Below are 13,744 nucleotides of genomic sequence, written 5' to 3'. Positions count from 1 at the left end.
CGCTTCCCGGGTCCTCTCTGCGTGGAGTTTGCATGTTCTCCCTGTGTCTGCGTGGGTTTCCTCCGGGTGCTCCGGTTTCCTCCCACAGTCCAAAGACATGCAGGTTAGGTGGATTGGCGATTCTAAATTGGCCCTAGTGTGTGCTTGGTGTGTGGGTATGTTTGTGTGTGTCCTGCGGTGGGTTGGCACCCCTGCCTGGGATTGGTTCCTGCCTTGTGCCCTGTGTTGGCTGGGATTGGCTCCAGCAGACCCCCGTGACCCTGTGTTCGGATTCAGCGGGTTGGAAAATGGATGGATGGATGGATATGCCAAGAGAGCACACAGGCCATCAGGGCCGTCGTAACAGCATTATAGACCACTGGGCAAAGCAGTGCACTGGGACCCCCACCCTACACCACCACTCGGCAAGTCACAACAGCGTGCCCATGCGTTAAGACAGCCCTGCACACCATGGATTACCGCAGACAGAACTTCAACACCGCAGGAGCGTCGAGTTGTGTCACCCCAACACGTGGAAGGTGGCATTGGCAGTTTTCATTTTCATTTGCTTCTTCAATTTCTCTTAAGAATTCATGTGTGATTTTGTTCTCTCTACCTGGCACAGCCCGTACTGTTTTTGTGAACTTGACTGCGGGTATATCGATACTGAGGAGATTGTTGCAGCGAGAACATCTCACTGGGTTGTCATGAGCTGAACGCCATTCTTAAAGAGAACCGATTCTATGGGCCATGGCACCCCCTACTGGATTTGAGGCTTATACCCCAAAATGAGCAGAGCTCTCAAGATGACACTTTCTGAAGGACCATGAGTCTCATTAAAAAGACATTCGACTTTTAAAAATCTGAATAATGTGCACGTAATGCAGCTGTGAGGGACACAGAAACAAGAACGTGACAATATCTGGAACCCGCCTAAAAAAAGGGGAATTGTTGGTATCATCAAGGCTTTGGCGTGTGCCACTTTCAGGAACTGATGTTGAAGTATTTAGGTAGAACACAGACACTTCTTCCTTTTCCACTTCTACCCTTCAGATCGCCGGTTAAAGACCTACATGAGGCAGCAGAGTGGAGCCGCAGACGTCCAGAGCCAATCAAAATGCACACATTCGATGACGCTGGGTGACCTTGCCATTATAAGTTGGTGAAGTTATGCAATACGCGTCCCTTTAAAAACTCTTACACTGTGGTTAAGGTTAGGGATGTGGGAGGAGTTATCTGCCTCATGAATAATGACAACGGTCGAGTGGGCGTGTCACACAGTGGGCGTGTCTCACAGTGGGCATGTCATTATTAGACTCTCTCTCTGGTAGCAGCACTGTCATGGAGTGCCACCTGCTTGATTTTCCGGTGTGTAAACCACATGACCTAAACATGAAACCCGATTAGCCGTTCAGCGAAGTGTCCAAACCATGGAGCTCTAAAGGTCTGCATCTGGACCCTTCTCCCCCACTTCTGACCAGACATCTTCTGGTCTCCAAGCTAGAAACCCCTCGGCAAAGGGATGGGATGTCAGTTGTTGAGCAAACACAAGCGGTCACGCCAGTGGTCCATCCCTGTACAGTTGTCACCTTATCTTACCATCTCAGCCTGCCTGATGACTATTTAAGGGGGCTAGCAGCATGTTGTCTTTATTTCTGTAGCATTTAAAGTTAAAAGTGCTGTGAGCCTCAGACTACTTCCAGAACTCCTGACAAGTCACTTGATACTCTCATCGCGGACCACATACTCCGTATACTCAGCCCAGTGTCTAACAATTCTAGTTAAGACCCCAGTGCCACTTGTATACCTGCTTACCTGGAGTGTCCCCGGTGGCCGTCTTCTCCACTCTCCCCATGGATCTGTGCTCAGTGACCACTGAGATTTTGAACCCAGGACTCTGGAGCTGAGACAGGGGGATGGAGCAGATGCTGCCAGTGCTGAAGTTCCCGTTGTTGGTTTTCGTGATGTCCAGTAGTTGTGATGACACTCCGTCTTCTCCCAGTGCCCACGTGAAGCTGATGTCTTCTGGGTAGAACTCCTCTGCCCTGATCTGCAGCCTGACATCGGAGTCTGAGTCCTGAGAGACGTTCTCGATATCCGAGAGCTGAGGCCGAACTGAAAGCCATCAACACAGGAGACATCGGTGAGCTCTAAACTGTGACAGCATGTCATTAATGGTGGTCAGCACAGAAGACTAGAGAGAAGGACACAGAGGGGCTCACTTACCACACACCTGCTCCAGTCTGACCACGCGCTCCACGCTCCTCCTGGTTAGCCGGTGAGTCGCCCGACACTTCAGCTCGGCCCCCTGGTGCTCGCCTCTCTTGGGTGTAAAGTGCAGGGCTATGGGGGTCTCCACTAGAAGAAGGCCTCCTGCAGATTGTCCTTTAGTCGAGGTGTGACCAGACGGGTCAACGAGGGGCATATTGTCCACCTCACAGTCTGTCTGCTGTCTGTCCAATGAGTGCCAGGCCAGTCTCACGTCATTTATGAGCCACTGCAGGGTGACCAGTCTGAGCCTCCAGCCCTTGACGGTGCTCTGGATGGACGTCGGCTCATCTTGGACCAACTTTAATGGGACGAGAGGTGACAGGGACACTGAAAGACAGGAGACGGGCTCAGAATGACAGCTGCATGTGAGGAGCCCCCCCGGTGGGCACTAACTGACCAGGTGTTCTGATGCTCTTCACTAATGTTGGCTCTGCTCCGCTCCTCGCATTTCACGATTTCTTTTTTCTTTTTATTTGTTTATCTGTTGACCCCTCTTTCTTTCTTTCTTTCTTTCTTTCTTTCTTTCTTTCTTTCTTTCTTTCTTTCTTTCTTTCTTTCTTTCTTTCTTTCTTTCTTTCTTTCTTTATTCCCAGACGTTATTTGTGTTCCTCCCTTTTTTCTTTTTTTTCACATTTGGCAGCACTGACGTGACTATTTTTTTATTCTCCACCCCTGTAATAGCCAGATATTATTAAAATGTTCCTTTTTAAAAAATTTTATGAAAAACATTAGAGCGATGTTAATGCAATATAAATAAAATGGCCATATTAACTTACTTAGACAAGCTGTGCCAGCCTGGAGCAGCAGTGGGCTAATGAAGTGATGCCAACTGCAGATGAAGTTGGCGCAGTTAGTGATGTCCCTGTAGATACAGCGTAAGAGATGGTGGAGTAGTCATCTCTCTGTCTACCTGACTGAAAAGGGGGCTCTATAGGGTGGTCCACAGATTCAGCGGCTGGGCACCTGGTGGCACCACTGATTTAAATAGCAGGGCTGTGATTGGCAGACACTCAAGCACTGGGTAAGGAAGGAAAAGAATCTGCATGAGGTGGGCTCTACCAGTTTACCACAGTTAAACGATACGTGTGCCCGAGAGATGGTTACTGGAGCGGGACCCAAATGTCCGGGGGACCCTTGTCAAATGTAAAACAGTGGATGATTTGGAGGCTGAGCCCAGGTGAACGGGTCAGGTTCTTGAGCCCCCTGAGAGGCCAGTGTGCCAGTAAGGCAGGAAAGGTGATTTGAAAATGAATAGCCACCATTTCTCCTCTATTTGTTTCTTTTTTACCTTCTGTATTTGTACCTGGTGATTGGCACACTGGCCTTTATAGGCTGGCAGAGTGAGAACATCAGACAGAGATAATGCTGTTGGCTGTAAAGTTATTTATTTATTTATTTAATTGTGTTAACTATAAGGAATTTTACAAAGCTTTACATAAACTAACACAAAGAGAATCGGTGCAAACACAACTTTAATAAAAATGAAGAACAACGACTGAGAACTGCCAGGCTTCCCCCAGCAGTTCTGTATCTGTCAGTTATATAGTGCCGTTCACATCTACCTATCAAGGGCTCCTTATATAAGTTCTTACTCTTGACTTCCACACCATCCAAACGTTGCTGTTGTGGTTTGGTGGTCTACTGCCAGCGCAGCACCTGAGGCCCACCGTGTGGCCAGAGAGGGTCAGCAGCCCAGAGCCCTGAATCGTTCGACTTTAGAGAGGACTTGGAATGACGCAGTGACTGGGATTTTTGTGACAACTTGTGGAGAAGGAAGAGCTACTGTGGGACGAGTCATTATGGAGCTTTACAGTATTTGTGTTTTATTTCTGAATACAAAGCGTCCGTCGGCCATTGACATTTGCAAACACTTCATGATAAGCACGCTGACCCACCACCATGGACGCCGTAAACTAATGCTGTGTCCGCATGAAGCCGAGTTGTCGAGTCGAGAATTGAAAATACTCTGAGACCCTCACAACTCACACAACTCAGACAAGTTAAAGCTCCCTGAGTCGTGATATAACGCTGACCTTTGACCTTAGTCAATTGTTTAAAATGAAACATAAAACCCGCAATGAAAACTCGCAATGCATTCAGAGCGACGTGATTCATATTCAGTGTGTCTGTTTGGCTCTTTACGTCAACACAAAACGCCATTTATTGTGAACTCGTTTATTTTATTTTATTTTTTTTGCAGACCAGATAACAAATCAACGGCGTTCCAGTTGTTTATTTACGACTTATACAAACGTCCTAAATGTCACCTTTTCAGCTCATAAATTAATATTATTTTATAATAAAGTGACCTGACTTTATAAAAAGCAGAAAAAGTTTGCAAATAAACTTTCCAAATTTGTGTCCGCTGCACATTCTGAGCACTGCCGCGGCCGTCGGGTCACTTATCACCCACCATTGACTTGAGTGGATTTGTCATAAGAACATCCTAAGTGTCGTCTGTTTTAAAGGTTAGGCTCGTCAGTACTCAGGCCAGCACGGTCAATCGACACACGAGGGACGGTCAAAAAGTCTCCGCACTTTTAGATTCCTATTGGAAACGCTGAAGGCGGGAGGTGAAGGAGGAGTAACTGGGCATTAAAACGTTGGCATGGCGCTGGGAGAAATGACATCGCAAATGGAGGAGACGAGGGAGAAAAGTGAAGTCATTTGTGTATGAAATTCTTAATAAATAAATAGAGTTAAATAAAAGGCGTAAAACGGTTTGAACGTCCCTCATAAGTTTGGTGGGGCCTGAAAAGTCAGGACACCTGAAGAGTGGGGGGTTAGGACTGGGAGACGGCACAGCACTGGGCCAGCATTTGAGAACAGCGTCATGTCAATGTGTTTAGTCTTTATGAAGGCTTAGTTAAATATCAGATGTACTGTGAAATATTCAGTTTAGTCATACAGCTTGTGTACTTCACACACACACACACACACACACACACACACACACACACACACACACACACACACACAGCATTATCTGTCATCTCTCTATTAGAAAAAAACAAATCTTGTGACGAGAAAGAAACGAGACGAGGTCTTTGGAAGAGACACACAGAGACAGAGAGACACTTTCACATCCCGTGAGACAGTCAAGTCACGTCATACTTACAGCCTTTGGAAGCAAGTCCCATGATACTCATGCAGAGCACGTTAGAGATAATGGAAGTAGGAAAATTTCGGAAGTCTCAAAAAATGAGAATAAAGATCACATTAACACAAAAAAAAAATGGAAAATATTACTGCGGTAAATAAACAGAACAGCAAAAAGAGATCACATGGTGTTTGAAGATGTCTGGGGGACAAGAGAGACAAGGCAGTGAGACAAAAGGACAGACAGCCGCTGTACAGGCGTTTAAACATTCAAAGCGCCGCCCAAGGTGAAGATCACACAGCACAGTAGGAGCAGCAGCTGATCGAGCAAAGAGGAGATTAAAAACAACAACTGATATTCGACTCCCATTGTATCAGCATTTACGAGGGGGTCTCGGAGGAGCAGCCGCATCTACTTGGGGTGTGTTCAGCCCCCCTCTTCACTTTGGTGCACAGCACTGGCCGATTTGGCGAGCGAAGCCCCCTAGTTCATCAAATAAAAGGAAAACAGGAAGATGTCCATCTGAAAACAGCACATTTCCAGCACCTTTCTACTAAAATGTCCCCGGTTATCTTTTTTTAATTCAATTCAGATTTCCGCTGCCCACAGTTTCAAGTCCGTTTTTGCTGACCAGTGGAGAGCGTAAATCAGAAGAGCAGCAGAACTGGGATTAGTCAAAGCAACGGGGCCTGTGGACAATTCACATACTGCAGATATTCCAAAATAAAAAGGCAAATGTCTGATACAAAATGGAAGATCTGGGCTTGTCTAAGGCGATAAGATTGAATGAGGATCAGCGTGTTTAATTAATCGTGAAGTCAACTGTAAAATAAAAATGCATTTCGGTCTAAACAGTCAGACGTTTGCTTCACGTGTTTCTTTTCTTGTTCTCAGCTGAGTTTTCTTGGCTCACATAAGCAGCAGGATTGAATGCTCGGCTCATTTCAGTCACAAATCAAGCACAAGATCCAAATGATTCTTACAAAGTCAGTGGAAGACGATCCGTCCCTAACCATAAAGAAATAAAATGAACAAAGCGAAGCGGCCCCCTTTGTTAAAGACACCTGCCCCCCAGCACTAACCCTGACTCTGATTCGTGTCGCTGCTGAGCTGCGTCGGTGACGTCCAGAGGATTCGGCCGCCCATCTCTCCTAATAAAATGGCTTCTAGTGCTTTCTGACATTGCAGCTGCCTCTCATGATTTGATTATTTGAGTTCCTAAATGTGTTTGGTTTAGAAAACTGCTGCTCATAGGGGGGCGCATTAGGGGGTCATGTAGGCCCTCGACCTCTAGGCGCCCCCAAGAACATCCTATGACTCCTATGAATGTTTTACTTTCCTAATACGAATGCAGAATGAGGGTCCACAATCAAATGTTACATGCCCCCCCCCCCCCCAATTCAAAATGGCTTCTTTGCACCCCGGGCTACTAAACTGTACTTTAGATAGGAAAGAGGAGGGTGCCACCTTGTGTCCTGGCACTGGGGGTCACCAACAGAAGCAATGGCCCCCGAGTCACATGTTCTCTCACCTGACAAGAACCAGAAGAGGGTGAGGAGGAGGAGGAAGAAGGCAATCACTGCAGCCATAATGAGTCCAACCTCTGCGCTGGTCAGTCCAACATCTGCGGTTATCAGAAGAACAAAATAAGAAAAAGTCAGTTGGCAGCCCAAAAGAAGTTGACCTGCGGCATGTCGGCCAGTCGGTGGGTCAGGAAGGTCCAGTAAATGAACACAGCATGAGGCCTCTAAACACTCACTGGCACTTTGTGCTGACAGGACAGGGCACAGCTGGGCGAGTGCCAGCGTCTACTGAAAACAACAAGAACACCAACCAACAGCAAAGACTGGCAAAGGGGAAATTAACGAAAGAGCGAAACCAGGCCAAGGGGTTATAGGAAACAGAGAGGGGATTGAGAGGTGAACTTTAGAAGGAATACGTCACACTAAGAACTGGAAGGATAAGTGAGAACATACTGGACCCTGGGGACCTTCAGAGTCCATCCATCCATTATCCAAGCCGCTATATCCTAACTACAGGGTCACGGGGGACCTTCACAGTGGTCTTCATTAACGTTTGAAGACTTTAGGAATACAGCGACTAGCCTGCTGTGTTTCCTCCCAGACTTTTCTCACATCATCACGTTATATTTTTCACTGCTGATTTATGAGACGACTGTAAATGTTTTATTCTGCCGGCTCGCAGTTTCCTTTTGTAAATCTAAAGAGTGACCTTATTAGCCAAGCGGCTACGTGTGAACAGTGTAAGCGGCCATCCATGACGTGGGGGGCTTGAATTCAGTGCCGTCATGGGCCCTAAGGTCAGGTGGTGTTCTGCAGTGGCTTCAAACTCCAGGCTTGTTGGTTTAACGTCTGCTGGTAACTTACAGTGAGACCCTCGGCGGGTCCCTCATCACACTTGAGCTCCAGTCGTAAAGGACAAGGCCTCGAAACTGGACGTGAACTGGAGTGAAGGCCTTGTTGAGTACTGTGAGCACACACACACACACGCGCACACACACACACACACCTGCACACACACACACACACACACACGCACACAACCACCCACCCACACACACACACCCACGCACACAAACACCTGCATAACCACCCACCCACACACACACACACACACACAACTGCACACACTTTATGGCCGCCAGTCACACAGGCCCGTCCTTTTGTACTTATTGACACAAAGATGATGGGCTCACTCACATGTGACGGATCTCCTCAGCGGCTCCTTCAGGGCCTCATGCGTCACCTCGCAGGTCAGGTCATCTCGGCTCTTGGGCGTGAAGTGGTAGCTGCTCTCCATATTCAGAGTGCCATCTGAGTTGAGCTGTGGCTCTGTGGTCCCCAGGGGGTCGACACTCCTGCCATTTCTCTTCCAACTAAAATGGATCAGTTGAGGGTAGAAGCTTCTGGCCGAGCAGGTCACGGTGTGCTCATGGAGCAGCTGAACTGACGCGGGGGACAGGAGGACTTCAGGAGGGACTGAGGAGACACAGACAGACACATCATCCTTACTGGCATCCCCACTACTACGGTCTCCATAAAGTCAACAGGGTTAAGTTGGCATTGACAGAGCCACCTGAAGGTCACTCACCTTGGATGGTCAGGACAAGGCTGGCTGAGGCCTTCTCTCCTCCATAGGTGACTTCACACTCGTACTGCCCCTCGTCCCTCTTCACGATGGATTCCAGGAGCAGCGAGGCGTTTCCTCCTCTGATGTCTTTTTCAAACAGGCTGGCCTCCTGTCTCACCGTGGAGTCTTCATTTTCAAACTTGGCCACTGGGTACCCATACTGGTACCAGATGACAGTCAGGCCTTTGGGGTCGATGGGGCCTGGTGTGACCGTGAAGGTGCATGGCAGTACAACAGTCGAGTGCCTCAGAGCGATTATGCTGAGCTTAGATGAGAAGACACTGATGGTGGCCTCCGAGCCTACAAACACAACAAGCGTGTGCCATTAGATGGACTTCTGAAGGTGTTGACTGGTTTGGGATGTGAGGAAGTGTGATGTAAAAATGTGGTTTGGGGTCTTTTATGGGCATTGGATTGTAGGCCACACTGGCACTCTGATTTAGGGGCCACACCAAGGACCATACAGTGAATTATGGGGTGTCAGAAGTAGAAGACCTCAGTGTCTGTACATACTGGGGGACTATGATGAGTATCGGACCTCTGAGTGTCGGACCTCTGGTCAGTCTGTGTGCTTTCAGCTGGTGGGTTTTTAATTCCTGGTGTGGTCACCACTGAGTGTTTATCTGAACAGATTTGTCTGCGTGTTCCACTTCTGATGATTAAAAAGGACAGCAGGCCTAATCGCCCCGAGACACTTTGACAAGGTGACGTGTGAAGTGGGGAATTCAAGGCTGGTCTGGTATCCCATGACTGTGTGCCCACCCCTGGGTCTCCAGAGGACACTCACATGAGGTGCCCACATGACATCTCAATTAAAAACAAGGCAGAGGGCTGCGACGTCACAAGACTGTAGTGACTGGCAAAATAAAGTGCCTTTGACGCAGGCATGCAGCATTCCAACATACGGACAAGCAGGACAACAAGTGCCATGAAAAGCAAGTCTTCTGAGACCACTGTGTTGGAAAATGACATTCATCTGACCAGTCTGACCAGTCAGGGAGTGAGCAGGACCCAATCAGGGAAGGGCCTTGCAATAAGCACGAGCCAATCAGAGGGAGATTAGAGTATCGTTTTATAGAAAATCGCGTTTACACCACACAACAACAACACAGACGCTGCGTGTTCAGAACCAACATTTTAAACGTCTTCATCTTCAAACTTGAAAACGATGGAGTAGAGTGGACAGAAGGTGAAAACCCCCATAAACGGACGTGCGCTCGTGTGATCGGCGCCTTGGAGTAAGACGGCTCTTATTGCACCAGTTTACTTAACGGTCCACTTGGCTGAAGTTGTGCTATGATTTAAATACGTACGTGAGCAAGGCCTGCTGGGTAATGGCTACTGGAGGTGGATACAGGAAGGTTAACGGCTTGAGTCACAGTGTTGGAGTCACGACAGAAGTCACAGCAGACTTGACAATGGAGCGGCGGGCTTTGTTCTGCCTCAGGTCACTTGTAATGGAGAGAAAGCCCACTGAGCCTGGAGGAGTTGATATAATGGATGGACGGGGGGGGTATGGGGGGTGATTGCCTCCCAGGGTTGTGTGTGCCCCCTCCGTCCACTGGATGCCAGCGTCCCTCTGGCGTTGCGGTGGCCTTGGTGGGGTCCTTGGGGGCTTCTAGGGTTTAGGGTTAGGATGATCTGCTTGGCCCTGACCTGCTTCTGGGGTGCAGTACACTGGTGTCCAGTCTGAAAGGGACCACCACGTCACTTCACCGGGCGAGATGGAGTTGGTGTGGAGGAAGAAAAGCAAAAGAATTGTGAATGGCTGTGTTTCTAGCGTGGATGGAGGAGTTGTCTTTATTGTAATTACACACCAGGCAAATAAAACTGGCGTCAGCATTATTGTGTTTGGGGGTCTGAAGCAGCCCCTACGGGTCACAAGTATCTGTCACCTCTAATGTATCTATTATATAGCACCTTGCAAATATCCTCTTATATAATACGGTACCGTGGCTCTCCGTTTGTCTGTCCCGGATTTTAAATCACCTCGCAAACCGTTTAAACTGTTCACCTGAAATTTGGTCGTCAGCGGATCTCAATCTGTAACATAAAAGGGGGCGTGAATGTTGCCATATGTGGCGTAATTTCACTATTCATAGGGAAATTTTAAATTTGTTGCGGTGTATCGGCAGCAAAAAATATAGGAATACATTTTATTAGGGTTTCAAAAAAAACGTTAGGAGGGCGCGCAATTAAAACTGTTATGAAAACTCGAGTCACAAATAATTAAAGGCTGAGAAACGCTGAACTAGGTGACGTCTACTGTCCGCTTTCAGGGTGATGATTGACCTCCAAGGTTATTCTTCTTTTTATTTTACTGTAGAATCAACACATTAGGGTGGCCATGTGGCACATGGGTACGGGCGCCGTTCTCATCACCACCTTCACTGTCACTTCTCCTACCTCTTCATATCTCAAATCATTCTTGAGGCAGACTGAAGACTTAAGTGAAATATTAAGTTAAATGTACTTAGTAATTGTAACACAAACACTGACTTCATCAGTTTTAACATGAAAAGATGCCGATGGAAGAAGAGAGGAAGCGGACCACTAGGCTGGTGAATAGAAGAGCTGATCAGGAAGCAGCAGGCGCATCGACCTCTGAGCAAACGAACGATAAACGTACAGAGGAAGAGGAGAATGAAAACTAGAAGTCAAGTGTACTCACTGTATGTCATCGTTCAAGCAGCGCATGTGCCGTTACGGGTACAGTATACATCACTCTGTTATACAATGTCTACCTCATATACAGCACCTTTCACCTACTGTACATCTATTTAAAATAAAGCAAATAAAGAAATAAAGTCTTAACATAAGACAATGGATATTCCTAAAGGAGCCCCTCAACTTCTGGCTTTCCATGACGGATTTTACTGTGGAATTCATTTCAGTGGCAGCCAAAACAGTCTTTTAAGTTATTTTCATATGAACTTCATTGAAAGCAGCCCCAAAACACTGACTCTTGTGCAACACCATTTTGGAAAGTCAATAAGGGCTTTAAGCACGGGAAAGGCGCTATATAATTATAATTAAATGTTATTATGAACAGGGAAAGAAGGTAAAAAACAGTCTTTCATTTTGAGCGATGAAATAACTGTTAACTTGTTTCATGTATTGTTGTTAATAATTGTATTCAATAAAACCCGCGGTTCGCGACCCGATGAGCGCTCAACTCGGCCGAGTCGCTGTGTAGATGCGCGCATGCGCAGTCAACGCGCACCCCGAAAACCTCCACCCCTCCCACCTGAGCCTGACTCACCTGCAGCGAGGAGCAAAGGGAGCAGCAGCGCTGGCAGCGCCCACCCGGCCATGAAGCTCGCCCGTCTCTGACTTTCGTTTTCACATTCGCGATCGAGTCTTGTGACCGCAGCAGCTTCTGCCAAATCATCGTAAAAAAAGCAGCGGTCCGTGTAAAGTAAGCAGGCAGCGGAGCAATGGAGAAGTGACACGACAGACAGAAAGGAGAGAGAAGAGAGAGTCGTGAGTCAGGCTCAACGTGTCTGGAAAATAAAACTCTCAAATAAGGTGACCAGTCTGAAAAAGAGAGACGGGACCACTGCGGGGGTCTTTAAAGGAAAAGTTTACTTAACAAGAACAAAAGCCACAGAGACGGGGGCGGAGACGGCAAAGGACCGCGCGGGCCATAAGACCCACCCGTTAAGCACACAAGACCCGCAAACAGGGCGGCCAAACCAGAAATCGGAGCGACGTGGAAGGCGCTTAAAGACGGGGGCTTAACAGCTGACGGCCAGGGGGCTTTTTGAGGTCTCGGCGATGACATTTTCATTAACTGAGGGGGTACTTGAGATGTCTAATGTTGCACTTTCGGGGTCTGTAATTCAAACCCGCGATCGGAATCGCAGTTACGGAGATCTGCAGCCGAGCGCAGTGCCGCCCGAAGCCCACCTGGAGCCCCCAGCGCCCTCCCCTCCTAGAAAGAAAAAGAAAAACAGCAAAGCAGAAATAAATATGGACGGAAAAACACGACTGTCTTCGTTTAATGCAATAAACCAAAGTAATGGCAAATAAAACGTGCAAAATACACGCAAGGAAATAATAATAATAATAATAATAAATATCTTAGAGCAGCGTTTCTCAACCTTTAAGTATTTGCGACCCGAGTTTTCATAACAGTTTTAATCGCGCCCCTCTAACTTTTTTTTTAAAGGAGCCCACTAACACCAATTTGTTCTTTTTTAATTAATGATATATCATAGATGAATATTTTATTATACCTACTTAACTTTTATCGACATTTATCTAACTCTAGATTTATGTTTCTGTATCAGAATGTAGTTTAAGTTCATTTGTTTTGGTTTCAATAGATGGATTTTTCATATTTTCGATTCTTGTTTTCTTTTTTTTCACATCTTCGCGCCCCCCTTTTTATTAACTTTGCGCCCCCCTTTTTGTCACTCTGCGCCCCACAGATTGAGAGCCACTGACTTAGGAGGTGTTTTAAGGCAAACGCACATTTAAACCATCCGAATGTAAACTAACGCGGTGCTCTCCTCTGTAATTCTCACTTAAACATGGCACCCTGATCGCAGGCCTTGACGTGTCACACAGTTTGAGGGCTGGCCTGACATTCAGATGTGTGAGCTGTGAAGTCCCCTGTGCCATTGTCACAAGACATCACATGATGTTTGAGCTGCAGCCTCCTGGCTGATCCTTTCGGTTTTGATAGTCGGGTTAACTCTTATGACACTGCAGTCATCTTTTCTTTGAACCTTTCTGACCACCAAACAATCTGGAGATGTCCATGATGCTCAGATAGCCCCATTGTGCACTGGGGTGGTCATCAGAGGTGGGGAACCCCCCATAGGCGTTCTGAGGAACTGCATCATGTAATCTCAAAGGTCAGCAGTCACCTAAACATCAAATGGGCACAAAAACAGCAAGTAGGGCGAGAGCACAAAATGGGGGTGTGGATGACAGCAAAAAAACACAAAAACAGCCATTGAGATTCAAAGTGACAGACAAAGGTGTGCTTGGTAGCCATCAGAGCAGAGTATATCAGGCCAGACATCAAAACCAGAGAGAGTCTGACTGATGGGTTTGGAGAGAAAGAGCCGGAGAAGGAGAAAAGAGACTTTCTGACATGTGGACGTCAGCCATGCCAGTAGCTTACGACCGGTCATCATGTCCTCCTGCTTTCTATTAGCTGCACATCATTAGAACGGAGAGGTCAGGGACGAGCATCAATGAGCCGTGAAGTTGTTGGAATGGACAGTGATGGTC

The 13,744-nt window shown here is 47.2% G+C and overlaps 1 protein-coding gene across 1 annotated transcript in view; it reads right to left on the bottom strand.

Moving 5' to 3' along the window:
- The window catches only part of LOC114661610 (uncharacterized), a 29,326-nt gene extending 17,374 nt beyond the window's left edge, over window positions 1–11,952 (bottom strand). The window contains exons 1-6 of the mRNA XM_028814744.2: window positions 11,763–11,952; window positions 8,462–8,800; window positions 8,071–8,349; window positions 6,882–6,974; window positions 2,206–2,577; window positions 1,795–2,094 (exon numbers count right to left, since the gene is read on the bottom strand). Coding sequence (XP_028670577.2) covers window positions 1,795–2,094; window positions 2,206–2,577; window positions 6,882–6,974; window positions 8,071–8,349; window positions 8,462–8,800; window positions 11,763–11,814 — 1,435 coding nt within the window. The 5' untranslated portion in view covers window positions 11,815–11,952. The remainder of the gene's footprint in view (window positions 1–1,794; window positions 2,095–2,205; window positions 2,578–6,881; window positions 6,975–8,070; window positions 8,350–8,461; window positions 8,801–11,762) is intronic.
- Window positions 11,953–13,744: the final 1,792 nt, after the last annotated feature.

The sequence above is a fragment of the Erpetoichthys calabaricus genome, chromosome 12, assembly GCF_900747795.2.
Source record: "Erpetoichthys calabaricus chromosome 12, fErpCal1.3, whole genome shotgun sequence".
Taxonomy (NCBI): Eukaryota; Metazoa; Chordata; class Cladistia; order Polypteriformes; family Polypteridae; genus Erpetoichthys; species Erpetoichthys calabaricus.
Note: the sequence above shows the minus strand (reverse complement) of the source record. Positions and strands in the feature narration are given on the sequence as shown.